This window comes from Egretta garzetta, unplaced genomic scaffold (genome assembly GCF_000687185.1).
Source record: "Egretta garzetta isolate BGI_Z169 unplaced genomic scaffold, ASM68718v1 scaffold40, whole genome shotgun sequence".
In the NCBI taxonomy this organism is placed as follows: Eukaryota; Metazoa; Chordata; class Aves; order Pelecaniformes; family Ardeidae; genus Egretta; species Egretta garzetta.
The window spans coordinates 162,015-185,837 of record NW_009258484.1 but is presented as its reverse complement, the minus strand read 5'-3'; the positions used below and the strand labels follow the sequence as shown (position 1 = coordinate 185,837).

General features: G+C 38.8%; 1 protein-coding gene across 1 annotated transcript in view; it reads left to right on the top strand.

Annotated features, from left to right (window-relative positions):
* FREM2 (FRAS1 related extracellular matrix 2) overlaps nt 1-23,823 on the top strand; it is a 145,379-nt gene that overhangs the window by 109,637 nt on the left and 11,919 nt on the right. Inside the window, exons 10-19 of the mRNA XM_009644445.1 lie at nt 1,233-1,442; nt 1,711-1,908; nt 3,119-3,283; nt 3,361-3,543; nt 7,052-7,182; nt 8,085-8,243; nt 9,122-9,425; nt 12,062-12,193; nt 12,815-13,146; nt 22,632-22,824. Coding sequence (XP_009642740.1) covers nt 1,233-1,442; nt 1,711-1,908; nt 3,119-3,283; nt 3,361-3,543; nt 7,052-7,182; nt 8,085-8,243; nt 9,122-9,425; nt 12,062-12,193; nt 12,815-13,146; nt 22,632-22,824 — 2,007 coding nt within the window. The remainder of the gene's footprint in view (nt 1-1,232; nt 1,443-1,710; nt 1,909-3,118; nt 3,284-3,360; nt 3,544-7,051; nt 7,183-8,084; nt 8,244-9,121; nt 9,426-12,061; nt 12,194-12,814; nt 13,147-22,631; nt 22,825-23,823) is intronic.

The window sequence follows — 23,823 nt, the reverse complement described above, 5'->3', positions numbered from 1 at the left end:
TCTTCTTAGAACAAACTAAGCAGCTACAGAATTTATCTCAAAAAAACAGGAGTAGGAGAAACTGTGAAGTACAACACTAAGAGAAATGCCTTCAGATCCTCACATAAAACACTGTTGCACAAAGGCAGTTGATTACAGCCTCAGCAACATACTCTGGGCTCTCTAGTCTGTTGGTCACAGCCTGAAAGCTCTGACATGGCTGGCTGCCGGTAAAGTCATGAACCTGGTTCTTGGTTTTACACCATGCAGCAATAGATCTGTGCTGAGCTGCCAGTCCTGGCGTCCTGCCTTAGAGGCTTAGCTCTGGGGTATGGCAGAGACTCTAGGCAAGTCCCCATCTGATGGTGGCCTTTAATCTTGCCAAATTTTGTCAAATTCACAGAATTCCAAATCTTATTTCAATTTCAATGAAACTGTTTCTTCCGAAGCTTTGTTTCAACAGCTCTGCTGCTTATTCTCCCAAAAAATGAACGTTCAAACTCAGTCCTTCATTAGAGTCCTAGATACCTTTAATGTTTTGGTTCCGAGATAGAGTGTCCTGGTTTAATCAGCATCTTGTTTTGTTTGCTTTCTTCTCATTGGCTTGTTATGGATTGGCTTGCTTTGCTTAAAACAAAACAAAACATAAAAGCAAACCAAACCCAGATCAGTCTGTCTTTAACATTAAGGTGCCAGACCTCACCTGACATGGTTTGAGCAGAATTTGATTCTTTTCGTTTCCATTCATTCTGTTATACACAACTCCTCTGAACAGCCCTTCTTCCTTACAGTCAGCTCGATGGCTTTTCTCCTTCCCTTTTTACATTAGTCTCAAAACATCCATCTTTGTTCCAGAATTATATGAAATTTCTTTCCAAAAGACTTCGCTTCATCTCTAGAGTTTCTTTCCAAACTTTTTGTTTACTTTTATTTCTCACATAAAACAGATTTTATTAGTTTTAGTGGAATGATGGTTGGTTAACAATAAAAACAGAATCAGACCCATTTTGTGACTTGAATCACTAAACAAAAAGTAGCTCAATATTGACTTGTTTTATTGTGTAGTCCAACTTAGCTGGTCAAAAGATGTTTTTACTTTACATGACTGCCAGAATCTGGCAAATTTTAAAATTATATTTAAAGAAAAAATAAATTTACCTACAATTAACTGCCTAATGATAGATATCTTTATTTTTCATTACATGTAATGCTATTTATTAATTCGATATTTTTTATATGTTTTCCATTGATAGCTGGAGTAGATTATGTAGGCATCAGTCGTAATTTGGATTTTTCCCCCGGAGTCAATATGCAGACATTTCGTGTGGTAATTCTGGATGACCTTGGACAGCCGGTGTTAGAAGGAACTGAGAAGTTTGAGCTTGTGCTAAGGATGCCCATGAATGCCGCCCTTGGAGAACCCAGCAAGGCCACCATCTTCATTAATGACTCGGTGTCTGACTGTGAGTAATATTTTTTTTTTACCTTTTCACATTTACGCAGGCGATGGGTGACTGCAATAAGCAAATAGCACTTGTCCTTTCAAATCACACCAAAGCCAGTGAGTCTACACATTTCAGCTACAGATGATGTGTTAAGTCATTTGCTGTCTAGCTGCCTTTGTTATATATCTGGTGCAATGTAACATAACTAAATTTGAAATAGTGGAGGGAAGATAGGATAACTTTTGCAATTATATTTTATATGTGCTTTTTATGTTTTTCTGCCCAGTGCCTAAGATGCAGTTTAAAGAATCTGTATACATAGGCAATGAAAATGATGGACAGGTTTCTGCCATGATATATAGGAGTGGGGATATCCGATACACATCCACTGTGAGATGCTATACAAGGCAAGGTTCGGCTCAGGTAATGATGGACTTTGAAGAACGCCCTAATACTGACAGTTCCATCATCACATTCCTTCCTGGTAAGCTCTTGATCTGATTTTAGAAGCCTTTAGTCTACCATGCTTTGTTTTGCTTTGCTTTGCTTTGTTTGTTTTTTGGGGTTGGTTTGATTATGTCTTCTCATAAAGCAGTGTCAAAAAGACCAAGCTTTTTTTTCCCTACCATTTCTCCGTGAAGATAAGCAGCAAAGAGGTCTGCTAGGATCATAGCTTGTTTCCATGAGCTTCTTAGTCATGTTTAATATGCTGCAGCTTCAGTACAGTTTTCACTTTTCCCATGTAACAAATGAGCAGGTTGAATATTTTGATTTTTTTTTTCTCCTCCTAACGGATAATTTCTTTTCTACAGGGAGAAAAACGATCTCATAAAATAAACACAGTCAGCATCCCGGTCTGGTTCTTCATCTTGAAGAGCCTTGATCGTATTTGCATGTGTAATGATGAAAAAATACTGTAAATTGACCTTACCTCTCTCATATCCTGTGCTATTCCTTTTGTCAGGGATGTAAGAGTCATTCTCGTGATGATGAGCCCACTAAATCTGACACTGGGAGCCAGACACTCTGCACACCACTCCTAACTCTTGCTGCTCTTGTAGAAGGCCTGAGACAAGGCCTTTTTCCCAGAGTCTCTGAACATCTAGTAAGTCTAGATACACTGATTTGTGAGTGCTCAAATTGAGCATTTTGCACTCCAAAGCATTTTCAAGGCAATATTCATTGTCACTTGGAATCAGTGGGAGTTTAAAAGACATTGAAATCAAATGGAATAATATAAGTGAAGGTCCACACAGTTGGAGAGTGTCCAATCAAAAGAGTTGAAATAAAAAACTTTAGGATAAAATTACCATTAGTATTAGTGAAAGTTTCTATTATTCTCTTTCCTTGTGCAAGTATTTGTTTAAATGCACACTGTGGGAGAGGTCACTGAGGAATATTTTATTCTAAGATAAAACAAAAGGAACAATACGTGTAGAGTAGATATACTAAATAGAAACTTGTCTTAGGGAAGTCCTAAATTGGGGGATTCCACTTTAATGAGTTTCCATAGAAAGGTAATGATTACTAATTCTGCTTTCACTATTATCATTACTCATTAACTTATATGGTGTCAAGGTGAATGCCTTGGCCAGCCTGGCCAAGCCTGTGGTTCCTCAAGCTTGGAGAGAAGTGCTGTAATAGAGCAAAGAACACATAAGTTCTGCATGATATTACCTTCAGAATGGTTGCAGGTGAAACTGAGAAGCCTTGCACACTGGTATTTGTGGATGATACTTTCCATGAAGAAGAAGAAGAACTACGTCTGGTTCTTGGCACTCCAAGAAGTGATTCTTCCTTCGGTGCCTCTATTGGTGAACAAAACGAGACGCTGATAAAGATTCGGGATGATTCAGACAGTAAGAAATTATTTTGTTATTGTTGGCTTTTGGAAGCTCATTTGTGTGCTCTAAAAACATTTTTCCTCTAATTACAGAAGCTATTATTAAGTTTGGTGAGACAAAATTTAGTGTGAGTGAACCAAAAGACACAAGGCAAGTAGCAGTTGTAAAGATCCCAGTGCTTCGTCTGGGAGACACTTCCAAGGTTTCTGTTGTGAGAGTTCATACAAAGGATGGTTCTGCTACTTCTGGAGAAGACTATCACCCTATATCAGAAGGTAAGATCATTCAGATGATTAACACATCCTACTAATTGTTTTTATTTATGGCTGTAACATAATGTTTGAAAAATGAAATAAATTTATGAGTAGGATACTTTTGCAACCACATCCATAATACATTTTTCTATTCAAATTCAGTATGATCCCATGTGGTATGCAACAGCCAAATTGCTCTTGGAATACTAGATATCAGTGAAGATATTTACAAAATAATTGTGGCTCCTTTGAAAACATCTGTTGTCCAAGTAACTGTGGAGGAAATGTGTGAGTGCCACCTTAGTAACATTTGCAAAGTGCAATACTCTCTCCAGTGAGTAATACATTACTCTCCAGAAGCATCTACTCATAGGATATGATTGTGTAGTTGTGTCTCAAGCAATTCATTAAGCTAATGGCTTTTGCTCTATTAATGTGTAGAAATTAATGTGTATTTCTGTTTATTTTTCTACTTTCCTAATAATTAAGCTTACTTTCTATATCACTGCAATTCACTGCCTGCTGCTCCTCACTAGTAATGAATAAGAAGTTGTGCAACAGAATGAGAAATTTCTTAGCTGATAAACTTCTTTCCATTAGTAGCCCACCCACATGGTTTAGTGAATGACTAATAGCGTTTGTAGCACCATGAATTTTTTTTCTTCTAAAGTTTATGATAATGCATGATACTAATCTGTGTTTTAAGATTAATCATTCATTGCTGGAGTGTTTTCACAGTTTTTGATAAACTATTTTGGTGTCCAGTCCAACTGAAAGATAGGATTGAAGAAACAACATTGGGCCTTCTCCAAATTCCATAGAAAAGGCATTTCCCTCTAGTGATTCTTGAAGACAAAAATTGTTAGCAATAAGAAAATTACCAACCCAAAGGTTTCTAATTCCAGTCACTTTGCCTCCTGCATTTTAGAGCTTTTCTCTTTCCTCCTGAAAAAAACACAGGAATTTTTAGCGTCAGCTGTCCTATCCTATTATTATCCTATACATACTACCCTACACACATTACCTGTGTGGATTGCCTTGCTTACCTTCTCCCTGCTGTGCACAGACAGCACATGGGAGCAGAGTTTTCAAGGCAAACATGCTACTGCAGAACAGGAGGCTCTGGGCTCTGCCCAGAAGCCTTTCAGAAAGGCCTGTGATCTGCAGGATTTGCCCACAGGTTTCAGAACATCTGCGGCTTTAGGGAGCCTGCCTATTCAGCCATGGGTACAAACCCCATGTCCTTAACTGGGTTATCTGAAGGAAGTGTGACAAACGGAAATTCAATAAAATTCTTAGCTCTCACACAGCATGTTTATTATCACAAAGAGTATTTTCATGGCTTAGTAACACTTAAGGCTGGAAGGATCATTAGATCACTTAGTCAAACTCACTGTGGATTGCAAGATTCTCCCAGTTTCCCCCGGTTACTTCTGTATTGAGTCCAATAACTTTTGGTTAGAGGACGCATATCCTTCAGAAAGTGCAGCCAGTCTTGGTTTGAAGGCACTGGAGAGGATGAGTGTTTCTTAGCGTTTTGTTTCACTAATCAGCTCCTATCACTTATCTGTGCCTTATTTTCCATATATATTTCAGCTGTCATACACTACTGCTTATTGTGCCTGTCCCTTTAGAGTGCAGAGCTCTTTAGCACCTGGTATTATTTGTTTATAATGGTGTTTCAACATACTAATCAGAACATTGCTTTCCGTGAGTCTTGGTTTTTTTTTCTGGTCCTCAGTTTCTGTTGGTCATGTCTGTACCATTTTCAGTTAATTTGACGTCCTATGAAAAATAAAGATAGTAGAAATGCACCTACTATTTTATTATCACTCTCACACGTTCCATACACAAAAGTTAAATAGTTTCTGTAATTCTTCCTTTAGTTGTTAATACAGCCAAGAATCACGGTACTCAGAACTCTGTCCGTGTGGTGGGTTGACCTTGGCTGGATGCCAGGTGCCCACCAAGCTGCTCTATCACTCCCCCTCCTCAGCTGGACAGGGGAGAGAAAATATAATGAAAGGCTCGTGGGTCAAGATAAGGACAAGGTGATCACTCAGCATTTACCATCATGGGCAAAGCAGACTCAGCTTGGGGAAATCAGTTTAATTTATTACCAATCAAATCAGAGTAGGGTAATGAGAAATAAATCCAGATCTTAAAAACACCTTCCTTCCACCTCTCCCTTCTTCTTGGGCTCAACTTTACTCCCAGATTCTCTACCTCCTCCCCCTAAGAGGCACAGGGGACGGGGAATGGGGGTTGCAGTCAGTCCATCATACATTGTCTCTGCCGCTCCTTTCTCCTCACACTCTGCCCCTGCTCCAGTGTGGGCTCCCTCCCATTGCAGACAGTCCTCCATGAACTTTTGTAATGTGGGTCCTTCCCATGGGCTGCAGTTCTTCACAAACTGCTCCACTGTGCATCCATCCTTTTCACAGGCTGCAGTCCTTCAGTAGCAGACTGCTCCAGCATGGGTCCCCCACAGGGTCACCAGCCCATCCAGCAAACCTGCTCCAGCCTGGGCTCCTCTCTCCACAGGTCCTGTCAGGCTCCAACATGGGCTTTCCATGGGGTCACAGTCTCCTTTGGGTGCATACACCTGTGTGGGGTCCTCCAGGGGCTGCAGGTGGATATCTGCTCCACTGTGGAGCTCCATGGGGTTCAGGGGGACAGCCTGCCCCACCATTGGCTGCACCAGGGGCTGCAGGGGAATCTCTGCTCTGGCATCTGGAGCACCTCCTCCTCCTCCTTCTTCACTGACCTTGGTGTTTGCAGAGTTGTTTCTCTCACATATTCTCACTCCTCTCTTTGGCTGCTGTTGCCCAGCAGTTTTTTCCCCTTCTTAAATACATTATCCCAGAGGCGCTACCACTGTTGGTGATGGGCTTGGCCTTGGCCAGCAGTGGGTCTGTCTTGGAGGCGGCTGGCATTGGCTCTATCAGACATGGGGGAAGCTGCTGGCATCTTCTCACAGAAGCCACCCTTGCAAGCCCCCTGCTACTAAAACTGTGCCACGCAAACCCAATATAGTCATCTAAGATTGAACTTTTTATCCACCATGACCTCCAGAGTTTTTTCAGAGACAGTGCTTTTCAAAATACAGTACTACTTTGTGTAACTCTAGCTTTGTGTCTTATTTTTTATATATACCACTGTATTAAAATGCATTTTATTTGGACAAGACCTGACAATACTTTTTATTTAGAATTCTTCAGTCTTTTGGTCATTCATGTTAGCAACATTTATGTAATAATTAGTTCCAGATCATTTTCAAAATATTAAGTCCTGTTAGACTTAATCTTGGTTTTGTAAATCTCTTTTGATGATGATCATGCCTCATGTTCAGTATTTCCACGTGTGTCCACTGCTATCCATTATTATTATTTTTAGTATCAAATAGGTTAAACTAAATATTGACCATCTGTAATTTAAAAAGTGAGTATTAACTGCCATGTCTCATGGCTGGGCCTAGAATCACAGCTTGTTATGAACAACAGATTAAAGTGTCTCATTATGTTTTTAGAAATTGAGTTTAAGGAGGGTGAAACACAACACTTTGTGGAGGTTGAAGTTCTCTTTGATGGAGTAAGGGAGATGAGAGAAGCCTTCACTGTTCACCTGAAGCCTGATGAGAACATGGTTGCAGAAATACAGGTAACAAACTCATGCAAAGTCCTCAACAATAAAATCTGGTAAACAGATCTTGCTTTCTGGCTAATAGCTTTACTCCTCTTTTAAGGTTTATGCATGTCATCTTGGCTTGTGTCTTAAAAGACAGGGAGGATCATCCCAGCTGACACAGTAGCACCAGTTTGTTGCCAAGGCAATAATGTTCATGGGGTCACAGAGACAATGAGAGACTGAAATATTCAAGATAACATATCCAGACACATTCTCCTCATAGAATCAGTCCTCAAAACTGATGTCCTCTTGGAAACACTCTCTGGCAATATAGTATAACCTCTCTGCTGTAAAAAGAGCAATCAAGTGAAATACAAGTTCTGCTGTCAAAACCATGTTAATATTATTCTTGTTGTATGAAATGAAATAGCCACACATACTTGTTATTTTACATTATATCATACATACTTTTAACTTAAACAGTATATTCCTCTGATTCTGCATAAAGTGTTATTCAAACTCTTTGGTCGCTTTGTCAGTATCACACCATATATATCTGACTCCAGGTAGCCAGACAGCAGAGACACAGCCTTTGCTGAAAAACGCCCCATTTCCACCAGGCGTTAAAGCATACAGTGCACATTAGGGTTCTACCAGAATACTGAAGTGATTCAAGAAAGCTGGGCCACAAGGTTAAAGTGTCTGGTATCTTCAGTGTTCTGAAAATAAAAAATTCATTTGAGCACTTGCATTTGTAGTCTACATTATACTTTCCAGTGCCTCGACCCTTTCTCAATAACTCATCCAGCTGAGATTTTAGAATTTATTTTGGGACAATGTTTCAAATGCTAGGCATATTCTGATCAAGGTCCAGCTTGAATCCCCTTGTTTATTTAAATGTTCACAGAGAACTGTTTCTGCCTTTCCATTGCCAGACAGCCAAGGCCATTGTTTACATTGAAGAAATGAACAGCATGGCAGATGTCACCTTTCCTTCTGTCCCTCAAGTTGCATCCCTTTTGATATATGATGATACTTCTAGAGCCAAAGGCAGAACCAGTCCCATAGCTGGCTATCCTGTCATCTGTATTACAGTGAGTATCTCTGTGGAAAGATGGACAAAATCAGTATATGGATTTTGTTCAGTGGATTTTAGGCACTCAGTACCAATCCATATTGTTGTGAGTCACACATGAGTTCAAGCTAGAACTGTCCTAAGAGTTAATCTAATTTGGCTGGATAATAAATCAATTTTCAGGAGGGCAAAAAGCAGAGAAAGATGTTTCACTTGTTCATCATTAAGAACAGTTCGATACTCACACTATGTCTATGATTGCACAACCTTACTATTTCCTGCATTATCTTGCCTTAATTTGCAGAGTTAAAATCATTGGAGATAAGAGATGAGCCATTGTTTTCAATTAGTGCCACAGACTGAAAAATCAGTACCATTTCTTGAAGTACTACAGGCTTCTTTCACTGTAATTTTGCAACTGAGATGTTTACGTGAATATTCATATATATTGAGGAAGGTTTTGGTCCGTCTGCATCTTCAGTTTCTTTCTCACACCATTCCCTATGCACAGGAATGGATCATATGTTGAATGATTCTTCTAAATAAAAAACAAAAAAAAAATCTTGAAATGCAAAGTATATTTGCAGAATTAGATCAAAGGGTGAAATTCAAGTTAAAGTAGCATGTGGGAATGTAGTTTGTGCCTTCATAACTATGTTAGGTTTTCACCCATAAACCATAATTTAAAACAATATTTTTCTTTCAATAAGCATAATTAGACCTGCCTTTTAATCTACCATAACAGTGTTTAAAGCGTCACTGTCAAAATAGGGTGATTTCTTGAGAGGTTTACTGGGGTTGTCAGTTCCATGCTGTTGAGTTTTGTGACTCTTGATAAATTAAAATTCATTTGCCATGAAGCAAATAAATTGTTAACACATCTGCCTTGTTCTGCAGGCTTGTAATCCTAAATATGAAGACTTTGACAAGACTGGTTCTATATGTGCCAGTGAGAACATCAATAATACTCTGACACAATACCGGTGGCTTGTAAGTGCACCCACTGGTCCTGATGGTGTGACTAGCCCTATGAAGGAGGTTGACTTCGATACCTTCTTCACTTCCTCCAAGATGATTACGCTTGACTCCATTTACTTTCAAGCTGGTTCTCGTGTCCAGTGTGCAGCTCGTGCTGTGAATTCAGATGGGAATGAGGGTCTTGAGCTTATGAGCCCTATTGTAACTATAAGCACATCAGAAGGTAAGACAGCATCGCCTATTGCAAAACCCCCAGACCTCTTTTGAATGTCAAATTCTATCCTAACAAAATCTGGCTACATGATCAGGTGTTTTAACATTGCAGTCTCAGCTTTTCTTCTGTTGTTCATAGAGGTGGTACAAAAACTCTTCTTAACGCAGCAGAGAAATGTATAAAGAAAATGGTTTTCATCTTTGCTAGTTCTCCACATCTTCAAATAGTTGTCCACATAGCAAATTTGTCTGTTCAGGAGAACAGTGTATAATGTGCATTGGAATTAGTGCAACCTGGATTCTGTTGGCTTTTGAATTCAACTTTAGTAAAGTTGCAGTATGATCTCAGTTCCTATTAGACATTGGAGAACCCACATGGGAGTGCTATTATGAATGCCTAGCCAGAAGAAAAGCTTCATTTGGCATTCAGGCCTCACTGGACACTTGAGAATCAGTGTCTTTCTTGACTAAGAACTAAAGCAACTGGTGTCCAGTAATAGGGCATAGACAAGAATTTTTCATGGTTGAGGTATTCATAATATTCGCCCTTCTTCTTTCTCTGATGCTCTCTTTGTCTCTCTCTGATTCTCTGATGCCTAATCAACACTGAACTGATGCCGCATTCTCTCAGCCAGCAGAGTTGCTGTAGTCTACCTCCTTTGCCCAGTCAGCTCTTTTCATGAAACTCGTACTGAATAATGTTATGAAGCAGAGGTGAAGAACTGACATGCACATGAGTACAGTCTGACAGCATAAGCTATTTTGTTGTAGAAATCAGAGATACTTTTGTTTATTGTATAATATGGAGAATGAGTAATTATCAGCAATCAAGGTAAATTACAAAATATTGTATTTTATTACCCTTCTGCAGCCATTTTGCATTCTTTGTGTCATCTCTGCTGCTTTTGTAGCTACATTAACTCTTCTGGGTTTTATGAGATCTTACAGTAGATAATAAGTTACATGATAGTTCATTTGCAATATCATTTTCACTTCCTTGGCTTTTCCAACTAAATATTTTATTTAAAACATTTTATTTTCTACTAAGTCAGAGGTTTAAGGAGCTTAATGAATGGCATTTCTATTTACCCCGTCCTTTATTCCACATTTGTTTGCACTGTCAGGAATCTTACACCCTAAAGAGGACTCTGTCTAAGGATATTGTCTACAAGGTGCAGTGTAGTGCTTGTTAAAGGCAGCCAACCTTGTGCTGGGTGAGCTAGTTTTGTTATGTGAAACAGACTGGCTATGTTAGCATTATAATGCATTGTCTGGATTACACTTGACAAATTAGCACGGATAATTACCTCAGGCTCAGGACTGAATTGTCATGTGTATGTTACTTCCAGTACCTGAGCTAATTTGTGATGTGGAAGTCAACAATACTGAAGATAGTGTACAACATAAAGGGGTTTGTTAGATGCTATTTTGAAAGAAGTGCAATGATCAAAGCAACCTGCCAAAATCCTGAATATTTTCAACTTTGAGAATGCTTTACCTCCAGTGCATAGACCAAATTCTCAAAAGTAAGTCAGATTGTGCAAAAAATTATATTTAGCCTCTTTAGCACATCTTACTTGCATTTGAGAAAAAAACCCAAACAATCAAAGCCCCAAAAATCTATTGTGTACAGAAGAGAAGTTTTATTTCCTCATGCCAGAAGTTTCCAACTTGGAGCCATTGACCCAGATGAGGTCCACCAGAACCAATAAGTTCTCCAAGAGGAGAGCCCTCTTTTCTTGTAATCCCTCAGAAATGTGCAAAGAGCAGAACATGGGCAAAGGGAACTGTTTTGATTTTCTGCTTCTGGTGGTTTCTTTCTTAGAGTACCTTCTCATCCTTTGGCCGTCACATGACAATGTGCTATGATTCTTGTGACCAGAATGCACTGCACTGACCTACACAACTAGAAGTTGCATATATCTCAGGTCATATGATTACAAACCCAATCTTCTGGTCCTACAATCTAGGACTAATACTGAACAGGTTGAACTAACCCTGGAAAGGACTGCCAAAATATTTTATAGATTCTCTTTTCTTGGAGAAATTCAAAATTCAACTGAACAAGGCCCTGAGCACCTTGATCTAACTTTGAAGCTGGGTCTGCTTTGAGCACCGTATTTCTAGAGATCTTTTGATACAATTATTCTAACTACATTTTGGTCACTAATGGAACAGGAGGCTCATAGAGTCCTATGAAGGCATATATAGGTCCACACACAAATCCAGTGCCAAAACCAACTGAACACTGATCAGGTATCTTCCATAAAGCTATGTATGTGCGTAAGAGGGTGAAAGGAAAGGAATGTCTGCCTCTGAGGACCTCTGTAAGAAACTATGGCACTTGACACTGACTTTGCAAGTATGATTGACACATGCAACTGAAAATGTACAGTATCATCACCTGGTTTTGAAAAAGTGGTCCAGTTGATCCTGTAGTGGTTTCTGTTTGAATCCTCTTTTGCATAAATTCCTGTTCAAACCTCTGGTAAATGCTGCTCAAAGCGTTTATCTGTCATTCAAGAAAATTATCCTTGTTTTGGAAACTTGTACAGTGGAAAAAAGTGCATCTAAAATAGTGCAAGGGAAAGTATATATTATTTCCTCTGGACATAAAGTAAAGTTGCTTTCTCTTTTTTCCATTAGGTCTTTGTCAACCTCGTATGTCAGGAGTAGTTGGAGCAGAACCATTCTCTGCCAAATTGCGCTACACTGGCCCAGAGGACCCTGATTATGCCAACCTCATCAAACTAACAGTCACAATGCCACATATTGACGGTACGATAAAATCAGCTGTGGAGTTGTGAGAACTCATACAACAAGATGTTATTTGAGCTATTTTATTAGGCATATTATTTTAAATAGACAAAATAATAATAGAATCTTTTAACATGTGGGACCAGGGAAAAATGTGAAGAATGTAGAAGTGCAGTTTGCAACAAGGTGCATAAGATACTGTACTGATACATGGTCTTTGATGTGAAAATTAAGTGTTTTCAGATTAATTGCATAGTTTACCTAAGTTGGGCTAGGCCTACACTTTGTAAAACTCCTTTGAAGTCCATAGAGATATACCAAAGAAGAATTTATTTATTTATTAAAAATATATAAAGCCATTTAATTACTATGTGCTTCTGAAAAAATCACACAAAAAATGTGTCGGGGATTTAGAAATATTTTATGTGGCATTTCATAATATAAAGACATAATTATGGTGGATAACATTCTCATACACACTTAGCATATCAGCTTCCTTTGAATTCTAAAGTACCTTAATTGCTGTAAGTACAAAATACAGAAGCACTGCATATCATGCTGAGTGTTTGACAAACTTTGACTAAATTAAGAAGCTCTGACCACTGAAACTTACTGATAAGTCTATAAATTAATGGTTTTTAGGCATGCTGCCTGTTATTTCTACAAGAGAGCTCTCCAACTTTGAGCTGACACTTAGCCCTGATGGAACTAGAGTTGGAAACCATAAATGCTCCAACCTGTTGGATTACACAGAAGTGAAGACCCACCATGGTTTCTTAACTGATGCTACCAAAAATCCAGATGTAATTGGAGAGACCATCCCCTATCAATACAGCCCAATAATTAGAGGCTTCAATACCTTACGCTTCTACCGCAATCTGAACCTGGAAGCCTGTTTATGGGAGTTTGTTAGCTATTATGACATGTCCGAGCTCCTCACAGATTGTGGAGGCACCATTGGGACAGATGGACAGGTATGAAACTGTAACTTGATTTTGTATTGTATTCTTAAAATGAAATGTTTTCCTTGTAATGCATCTATGCTAGTAGAAATAAGCAGGTTTAGAATTAATTTAGTTGAAAAGTGTTCTTTTTTTTCTTAACAAGAGAAAGACTTCCCCTAAGGCCAGCTTATTCCTTAAAGCTCTCAATATCCATTCAGTGACTAGTAGGCTATATGTGAAATCCTTGTCTGATTGAAATTAAGGGAATAATTTAGTTTGAATGAAATTTGCTATTATTTTCTCCCAATACAGTTTTGGGACAAACCAATCCCATTTTTACTGTATAGTGAGCCACTCTAGTCTTTTCTTGGCAGGAAAGCTTTCTAAAGGATTGCTTTTAGCACATTGATAGTACTGGACTATTTAGTATTAGTCATCATGTATGTTAAAAAAGAGTTTAGAAAAATTCTGTTTTTCCTGCTGATAACAATGGACTGCAGTGTCCTACCAGCTGCTTGGCTCTGCTGATCTCTTGCTCAGTAGGTAACAAGACCTGCCAGTGCAGACAGCACAGTGGTCTCCCATTACCCTGCAGAAAATTCCTTGATCAGGAAGCAACGAGAAGCTGCAAATATGGAATGGCTGAAGAACAGAGCTGCGAAAATGGTTGAGGAGTGAAAACAAAGAGACTGGAGAGATACTCAGGTGTCCTTTGGAAAATTATTTCTAGAAATCCATAGTAATGTGGAAGCAAAGGGGTGCGGGATTTCTGCTGGTGCAGTGACAGTGAAGTTAATCCCTAGGTCTTCCTTGTATAATTGCCACATAAGCCTGTCTGATCCCACTCAGGCTCTGGAGTACAAAAGCTGTAGCTATGCAGATCAATCCTTTATGACACAGAAATATCTCTTTGGGGAATAATCCTACAGGCTGGAGGAAAGACTGGAAATGCAGTACCTCATTTCAGAGAAGTCCATCCACAGTATGACAGCTGTGTGGTAAAGCTGACTCGCTTTCCTGGCTCACTAGCCTTCCTTGTTGAGCCGCTGAGGAAAGGATGAGGCCACTGTGTGAAATGGCCATCATTCCTCTGCTTTTCAGCAGGTGTTCATTTTGCCAGGGACTTCTCTGCTTATCAGACCTCAGTGGATTTATATGCCCAAGTTCTTACCTTGTCAGTCTCAAGTGGCATGAGGCCTTAACAGATGAGAAAAGTGTGTCATTACCCAAAGAAACCTATGGACATGTGCAATGACAAAGCTATTTTATTACTAAAAGCATAGGTGCCAATGGACATATAGATACTTAATCAGATAAGCTGATTTTTCTCTTTTTTTTAATACTTACATGGCTAAAGTCCACCTTACTCTGTGGGTGTCCGGAGATGGTCATACAGACAGTTTGCTGGACAAGAAATTGCACCAGGCTCTCTTTAGCCCTTGCTTAATTTCCTTACATTCTGCCCCTTTTAACTAGAGATTATATACTCTGCAAAGTATAAGACCAGAACAAAATGGGGCTTCTGCCCTTCTTAGATACAAAGTCCTTGATGGATATGTAATCTCAGTGCTCTGTCGTCAGTTCTGGTTCCTTGTCTGTTACAGAGACCAGTTCAAGGTCTCTGCCCTAATGTTGGAAGCTCACTGTTGGAGCATCTGCTTGGGGTTACCCCTCTGCTGCAAGCAGATCTTCCTACAGGTATATTCCACTGGAACTATGAACCTGTCAGAGGGAAGGGGAAGGCATGTGGAAGTGTGGGATGTAAACCTTACACATTCCCACAAGATAAAAATGACAGCAGTCTTCACTGTTCTTAGAATGATTTAATTTCTTCAGCTCCCCATTCCTTTGACTATCTCCTTATGCCCATGCAATATGCAACCGTATATTCTTATTTCCAATGCAACACAATCATAAGCTCATAAGCACGCACAGCTGCCGAGCAGCTGTAACTCTGATCCTGTGACCTATGCAAGCCACTTCTCCCATAGCACAAAGGAAGGAAGACCTGGTATGAATCCTTTCCATTTTAAATACTTCTGTGTCCTTTAGAGAAAAGGCTGAATAGCTGCTTTAGACAAATGTGTGTAAAACCTATATATGTCTATATGCATATAAACAGAGGAGAAAATAAGCACCGTTCCAATATTTTAGTAAATTGAAAGAACCTGTATATTCAGTTGTGGAGGACATCTATAAATGGTAATGTGGCTAAGGAAGAGAGCTATACTTGCTTTAAGCTCCAGGAGCTTTATGTACTTTAGGCAAGATCCCTCATTTCAAAGCAGAGAGGGTTGAACATGAGCTATGAGAGCCATGAAACTGCAGCTGGAGTCATCCTTTAGTGCCTTGTAGGTTATGGCTAAAAGGTTACCGTGTGTTAAGTGAAATATCAAGCTGAATTACTTCTAGCAGTGAAGCATTGCCCCGCAGCCAGTATGCGCTTCACTGCCCTCCCTGTTCCCCCACCTCCATTTAATTCTTCTCCAAGTTTGGTCTTTATCTTCACATGACCCCCTCCAGCTGAGAGGGGAGGCAGTCAGTGCCCTATCTCTGTGGTTGTCACCATTGTTGGTGTTTTCTCCTTCAGTGAACAATTAATAATCCTTCACTGTGAGAGGAAAGCTGGCAGCTATAGTTTTCACCATGTTTTTTTAGCACACAAAGGAAGCTTAAGTTCTATTGTACAGACAGAACAGATAAATAACAAACCCACTCCTACCGCATCCTGCTACCACTGCGAATTGAATAGCTTGAATTTACCAGGCATTTTGGCTAGATCTTTAAGCTCAAAATTCTGTTTCTTGGTTCTAGCTCTCCAGTACCTGTATGGTCAAACAAAGATAGCACTGTTGATTCAGGGAGAGAAATTTCACAGAAGCAACTAGCAATATCTTGCGTAATGTGGTCCTTCACTTTATGGGAACTCCTCCTATGGTAGGGGAAGAAGTTGAGCTTCAGTCAGCAAGAAGTGAGGTGGGAGACCTGCAGCTGGTGTAGTGCTTCTGGCAGTGCTCCTGGTGTTTGCTGCAGGCTGCAGCTGTCTTAGCCAGTTCCCATGAACTCATGAACTGTCATAATACATACAGAGGTGGTCTTAGTTTTCTTTTTTTTTTTTTTCCCTTTGAGGCCTTTTGCTTGTGACCCATTCTCTTTCTCAATTACTCTGTGCATGAGCAAACCCTGCGTGAGTTAGATGCAGCACTCCTTTCAGTATACAGCTTGATGCTTTGTTCCTGGGGTCTGCACGTATTCACCACATCTGAAAAATCAGGCATTTATATATCTAAATATGGATTTAGATGTGCAGCTTGAGGAACCTGCATTTAAAAATAAAGACTTGCTTCTCTTTAAATTGAGCTAATTCATTTGGATTATAGTTCTGTTCTGGTTAAAGTTAAGGTCAGCTTTGACGGTTAGCAGCAACAGTTTTCTTTTGGACAGCCTGCAGTCACAGCCTTAAATTCGATGTCTGTCTTTGGATATGTATAGACCTTAAAAATGTGAAACTCACCTACCTGAGGGCTGTCTTCCTGTATTTTCAGGTAATTAATAAAGGTTGGACTTTACTTCATGGGGACATTGTGAGAGTCAAGTTCTACAGACATCTCACATTCTCAAGGCACAGGTTCTAGAACAATGACAGGTATTCATGAAAGGAAGTTGAGAAATGGAAAGGTGAAAACCAAGCCAGTGACTGTCCTTTAATAAAGCATATATTGAAGTGTTGGCCTAGACTTATTTGATAAAGTGTGAAGTATCATTTGATCTCATTTCCTACTGTTATAACTGTTTGCTGTAGCCAGACAGTTTTGCATTTGAAGGCTTCTGTGTGGTTCTGGCCAAGTATTTATATGTGGATGTTGCTTTCCCTCATGCCAGTCCATCGCCAGACTTGGCGTAGAGAGGCAAGGAAATGGCCATTCAAACAAATTTTATTAACAACTAGCTAAGCAAGTCTTTGACAGAAACAAGACGGTGAAGAACATATATTAAAATACTTGAATGTACAGATTAATACCTTGAAGCTACTGTAATTAAGTACAGCTGGGCAGTTTGGTATTTGTCTCGCAAAAACATTTATTTCTGGCCAAAACTGAAAATGTCTCTCTTCCAGTATGTTCAGTTCACATTTATGCTACACATGTTATGGCACTGAGTGTTTGAAAAACCCATCTGAAAACAGATTTTAAAACCCTAATGTATTGCCGCAGCTTATATGAGGCAGCTTGCAGAGGTTTTTTATTACACAGAAAGAGTATATTTCCAGCTTTACTAGTTCTAGTTTTACCAAAATCATACTTTAAGGGGGAAAGTCAGCTCTTCTGAAAATCTCCCTAGATGCTGTAAAGTGCAAATAGACAGAAATGTCTATTTTCAGATTTTTACGTTCAGTACTGCCACCACAGTCAAGTTTAAGAAAACCTTGCAACTTGTATTCCCTTGACATGGAAGCTCACTAACAGTCAAACCTTATTTTTCTCCAGCTGCAAGCACATACGTTTAGTAAGTGCTGTGTAGGAAAAAACTCTGCTATAAAGTTAATGCACCAGCTGTGTAACAAAGTCAGAGGTTAAATTTTTCAAGGAGGTGGCGTTTCAAGGCTGTATTGCATTCTCCTCTCCACTCAAGACTTCTTTAAACAAACCTGCTTTGCATTTCACCTGTGAGCCACTTGGCTGTGTGCCTTCTTGGGCCCAAATCTTAGCTTTACCATATTGGCATTGTGTAAACAGTTAATTGATAACATTGTTAAGCTTGTGTGACTCAAATTCGCAGACATAGCAAGAAAATGAGTCTTACGGTAATTTGAAGGACAAAAATGCAATTTTCATGAGAAGTTTGTTTCATTGGGTTATACAATATAAAACATGAGCTTGTGTTATTTCTGATTTCTAATTCTGATTTTATCAGTACTAACAGTGCACACCACACACACTGCCAATTTCTGCCCTCTGGAAATGTAAACCAGATAAATAAAACACAATATAAATGTACAACAGAGTCCATGCCCCAAAGCCTTAACTGAAAATATTTTTCTGTTGTCTTCTCACTTGTTACATGACAGATTCTCAAACTAATTATGTTTTTTTACTTAATGAAGTTTGACAGTTTCAATCAGAAAGGGGAACAAAAGAATAACACCTATAGAAACTCCCATTAATATTTCTTAAGTCTTAAATGGGAATTGTCAGTGTTCAGAAACAGACCTTATGCTCTGTGTTAATCTGTCTTGCAAAGAAAATGTATGAAACTCTACTTCTTATATCGATGTCCAGTATAAATCATATTGTTCCCTCACACACGTGAATTTTGAGACGTGCTATTTGAATGATGTGTGATCTACATTTTTTTCAGATATTAATTGTAAGAGTCAGTTCCCTGGTTGGGACAATTTTTGTCTTCTGTCTTCTCAGGTTCTCCAGATCTGGCATTGTCACAGAGTGCTAGACACAATTTCCCCAATTCAGCTGAGGTGTAGCTGTAGTCTGTGCTTCTCTCCTGGTATCACAAGGCTAAAAGTCACACTGACTTATTATTGTTTAAAAATAATGTTAATGAATATAATTTTGTCAGTACAACTGCTAAAATCTCTTGTGCATAGGATGCATAGATACATGATGCACCTGTTCTGTCCCTCCACAGCAGTTAAGCTGATCCTACACTTGCACAGCTCTAAGTTACCATTTTGGTTTCATCAGTGTCACATTGAGATAAAATATGAACAGCTGGCTACTTTCAATAGGCTTTGTCGGCAGTGCTGGGAAATAAAGATAACTCCATGGAAAGAATGTTTTCTCATGTTCGCCTAAACGGTGTTAGGGCTAGAGGGCTAGAGAAGTAAGACTCTTCCATCTGTGTAACACATTCCATCGATTCATTTGTTGGGGGGCTCACTTACGCTGACAGAGTTTTCCTCTGCAGTTAATTTCCTCTTTTTTTTTTTTATTTTATTTTTATTGTACTAGAAATGTCCTCTGTATTTCATATAGCATCATCTTGAGATTTTTGTTTTCTGCCTACTGAAGAACAGTTTTCCCCTCGCAGCATTTCCCCTTACAGCAAGAAATTAGAGGGCCTTATAAGTTTTAATTTACTGTTAGGAGAGAGAGAACTATTTATTCAGTAATTCTCTGGCTATCAGTATTGTAGATTTTCCTCCACACCTGCAAATCCGTGAGTGCCTGAAGAAGGGTTTGTGTGCATAAAAACTCAATCAGCTGGTTTAGCAAGAACTCCTTCCTCTCCCTACATGCCATGAATCACACATAAGGGCAGCTATACTGATGGAAGCACATAGACATTCTGAAGTACATGAATAAATTCCCAGGCTGGGGCAAGCAGCCCTGCTGCCCAGACATCTCTTATGCATTTAGCTAAAAGAGAAGAACCTTCTAAATTCTAGGGTCCTAGAAATGGAGACAATTCTTTGGTTTCAGATTTTCCCACAGAGCAGTGATAATGTATGGCAAAGGAGAAGTGTTTCAGGCAGATCCCCAGAAGGGATCCTACCGCTAGGTTTCTGCCAGTACAAATGAGCTGAGCTTGCTAGCACTATGCTCCCACTGAATGGAGGCAAGAAAAACATAAAACGTGGCTTACAAACGCCACTAATGGTTGCCTTGCTTTATGTACAGTGTACATGAAGAGCTCATGATACCTTGTACTTGAAAATCAAGAAAAGCTTTGAAAGAAAGGTGGGGGTTTTTTTTCATTTGAGGTGGCATAAGTTACTGAGCTAGAAGGGTTTTTGTGGATCACTTTGTCCAGGCCACTGCCTTAACTCTTTATATAATGTGGTTCCAACACTAGTAAAGTTGATCTAAAAACTAATAGGATTTCATGGCCTCGCTATTCTTGTTGAATGCCACCACACTAAGGGCTAGAAATTCTTCTGATTTCTAGCCTCTATTTGTCATGGCCGTCTCATGCCCATTTGTTTGCATGTCGGCACCATCTTTCATCATCAGTGGCCCTTCTCTGCTGTTCATCTCCTGATGTGTATAGGCAGCATTCTCATTCCCTCTCAGCCTTTGTTGTACCAGGCTAAACAACATGGCTATTTTAGTCTCTTCTCATCAGATAGTTTTGCCATTCCTGTGATTATGTTGATTTCTTTTTCTACAGTCTACAATGCAAATTAGGCTTTTTCAAGCATGGATGATCAAAGCTGTGCCAGATAAGCTCTCACTAGAGCTCTGTATAATGGCATGCATGCTTCTAATTTCCACCCCATTCCTCAGTTTATCTTGGGATCATATCACATGGAGAGGGTAGGAAGGTCATAGTTACGATGTGATCAACTCGCATAGCAAATTTTTTTTCCCGTTTTATTTCTAACCAATGTCTTTCATTTGTACCAGAAATTCCTGTCACTAGCTTCTATTACCTTATACTTTATGCTATAAAAATTCATCTCACTACTACTATTCTAGTCTTCAAGGTCATTAAATTCTCCCTGTGTGATATTCCAGTCCTCCTCTACATTATCATTGAGCATTATGTATGCTTCTTTTCAAGGCGATAATGGACATATATTAAATCTTCTTCTATGTACCTTTGTCTCTTCCTCATGAGCAAACTGAATTTCAAATCTTTGATTTCAATGTCTAATTCATACTGTACAACATGAAGATGTAGAACAAAAACGCACAGATAAAAGCCAACATAGTTTGTCTGGGATGACTTTTCAGTAGTAACACATTTGTTATACTACCAAATGTATTCAGTTCTTGATACTGTTCCAGGAAATGACAAATGTTTGAGGTTACTCTTGAATCAAAGGCAAACCATGGTGTACAATACAGTTCCATCATACATATATTTTTTTAATAGAAGTGAGAATTCTGTGTTGCTATTTGGAACAATTTAGCAAATCCATGTCTGAAATAATTGCTCAGATAGCCATGCAGGTATCCCAAAGATAAACTTGCAACTTAAATAGGACTAAAGAATAATATTTTTGTGTAGCTTCATTTGTCATCCAATACAGATAGAGAAAAAAACCTTTTTTTTGTTCCATATAGTTGTTCTTTATTGTGTTTATGTAAAACCAACAAAGAAGCATTAATATAAAATAATCTATAACTGTAGCATCTAATATTATCTACCAGGCTGCTTTACTGCATGATACTGTGTGTTTCCAGGCTGCCTACTGTCTAAATGCTAGCACATTTCATGGAACGATGCAAACGATGTAAGTGGAAAGGGGTTTGGTAGCGTAGGGTATAGATCAAGGAGTGTCACGCGTGAAAGTGAGTTGTGGCAAGTATGAACATTTGCCATAATGAACTCCTTAATTAGTTCAGAGTATTTAGTCAGTGCAGGCAGTAAATTTGTGGTTTCATGGTATTACTAAAAGTTTCATCTGGCATTTGGAAATGTAAAGCAGCTGTAAGGTAACGGACATTCAGGCCCCCGACATGCCACTGGGTAAACCCAGAAACAGTTTGATTTTTACACAACTTGTAAAATTCTTTGAATGTTGAGGTTTTTTAATAGTGCAAAACACTCTTTAGAAGCTTGTAAGGTAATCACTCCAGGGAATCATTCAAATGTACAGATTTACATATGGAATTTCTATTGGAAGTAAATGAGTCCAACACCATTTATGCCTTTGAAAAGTTTCCCACTGGGAGATGATCTCAGTGCCTTTCCTTCCATGTCTTTCTAAGAAAATGTTCTAAAGGTATCTGGATTGCACATTTCTAATCAGAGAGAGATGAATGAAAAAGTATTTGTAACAAAACGTAAATGCAAAGTCTCTACAGAAAGATTTGGATCCGTGTATCATGTAAGAGCTGTCTTAAGAGGTGACAGTTTACTGACAGTGTTATTCTTGCCTTTTTTCATCAATATATATATAAAGAATATGTAACTCTGATAATAATTACATACAGTGCTATTGTTTTGTACAACATATGCATAAAAGGCCTATTATTAAATCTATATCATTTTGCATATTATTTTTAGTTCTTCCAGAGAGTGATAAACAGTATGATCTGTGTGTTGCGCAAAGAAAGAAATAGTTCCAGAGATGAATAAATACAGTCAAAGACTCAGTCTTGCAATGATTGAGCAAATTCAGGGTCTTCCAGAAGAGCTTCTTAGAGGATAGTAACATAAGAATGTAAGCAAAAGAGTTGGTTAAGGCACACGGATAGAGCAAATGCAAAAGGATATTTGAAAATTTTCTAAAACCTTCACTTGTAGCCGTGTTTATGTACTTAAAAAAACTAAACAAAAATGATGAGTCAAAATTGCGGGGTTTATCTTTTATCGGAACACATACTCAGTTTGAAATACAAAAATGGAACTTGAAGGAATGTCAGCTCAGCTGCAATCCGTTGAAGCGTGGTGTTTTGCACTTCATCTGTAATTTGCAAAATAGAGAATTTGATTCAGTCACAATATTTATTTCAAGTTCTGTCTTCTCTTTCTCTTGCATTCGGTTTACCTGTGCAATGCTGCCTTTCATGACAACTAACCTAAATAAAAAATTTTCCTTTTTATAGGTTCTCAACCTAGTACAGTCCTATGTCACTCTGAGAGTCCCCTTGTACGTCTCTTATGTTTTCCACTCTCCAGTGGGTGTAGGAGGCTGGCAGCATTTCGACCTACAGTCAGAGCTCCGGTTGACTTTTGTGTATGACACTGCCATCCTGTGGAAGGATGGGATCGGTAGCCCACCTGAAGCAGAGCTCCAAGGTGGGTGTTGGATTTCTTTGCATCGAACTCGTGTTCTGTTACTAAGAGTACAATTTGCACATGGTAGGACATTTTTTCAATCATTCTAATACTAAAAAAAAATACATATTCTGTTACCACGCAAGATGTTTGCACTTCAATGAAAAGAAATTGAAACCTTTCTGTGATATCATTTTTTCTCTGGCCATGAATATACAGTTTCAGAAACTTTTGATTTTTTAAAACATTAATTGTGAAACAGTCAAAAGCTACAGAAATATATAATGGTTATAATAGCCTGTCCTATGTGTTAGGGCGGTAAACTGTGAAACATTCTTTAAATGTGACAGATACTGTCCATAAATGTTTGTGACTACAGTCAACAAATCAAACTCTATCATTATAGGATTTAACTTTGCAAAGAGTTAATTTATTTTTTTAAAATAATGACATACAGATGTCTGTGAAAGATTAAAATGTATAGTTACACCTATATGCTGCTTTGTTCTATTTATGCACATTTTCTTAGGATTTCCCAGCATTAAGCTTCAGGTATTCCATATCTCTCAACTTCAGGTAGAATAGAGGCACCAGCTATTATCATGTACGTACACTTACACAGTTTTGGAACTCCAGTAAACACAAAACCATTTTTTATCTCTGCAAGGTCTGTATATGAACTACAGAAGTCACTGCTGTGGAATTTCTGTCCATGTTAAGAGCAGGAAATGAGGAGTGGCAAGGGGAATCTGCAGTGCATGAAGAATGAAGCACATGTCGTGCCATGCCTAAAGAAAAAGCCACATGCCACAAATCATATGATGTACTAGTCACTGAATAACAACCAGATCTAATCCTCCATCTCAGCAGTTATGTGGTGCATCTATGCCACCATTTTCCCATCTTTGATGCTTTATTTTTTTTTATTTCATGATGCATGATTTTATTTCATGAAAGACATGATAATCACAGTGACATAGTGGAGGGTAGACCCCCAACATATCCCAATCTGATTTGGGC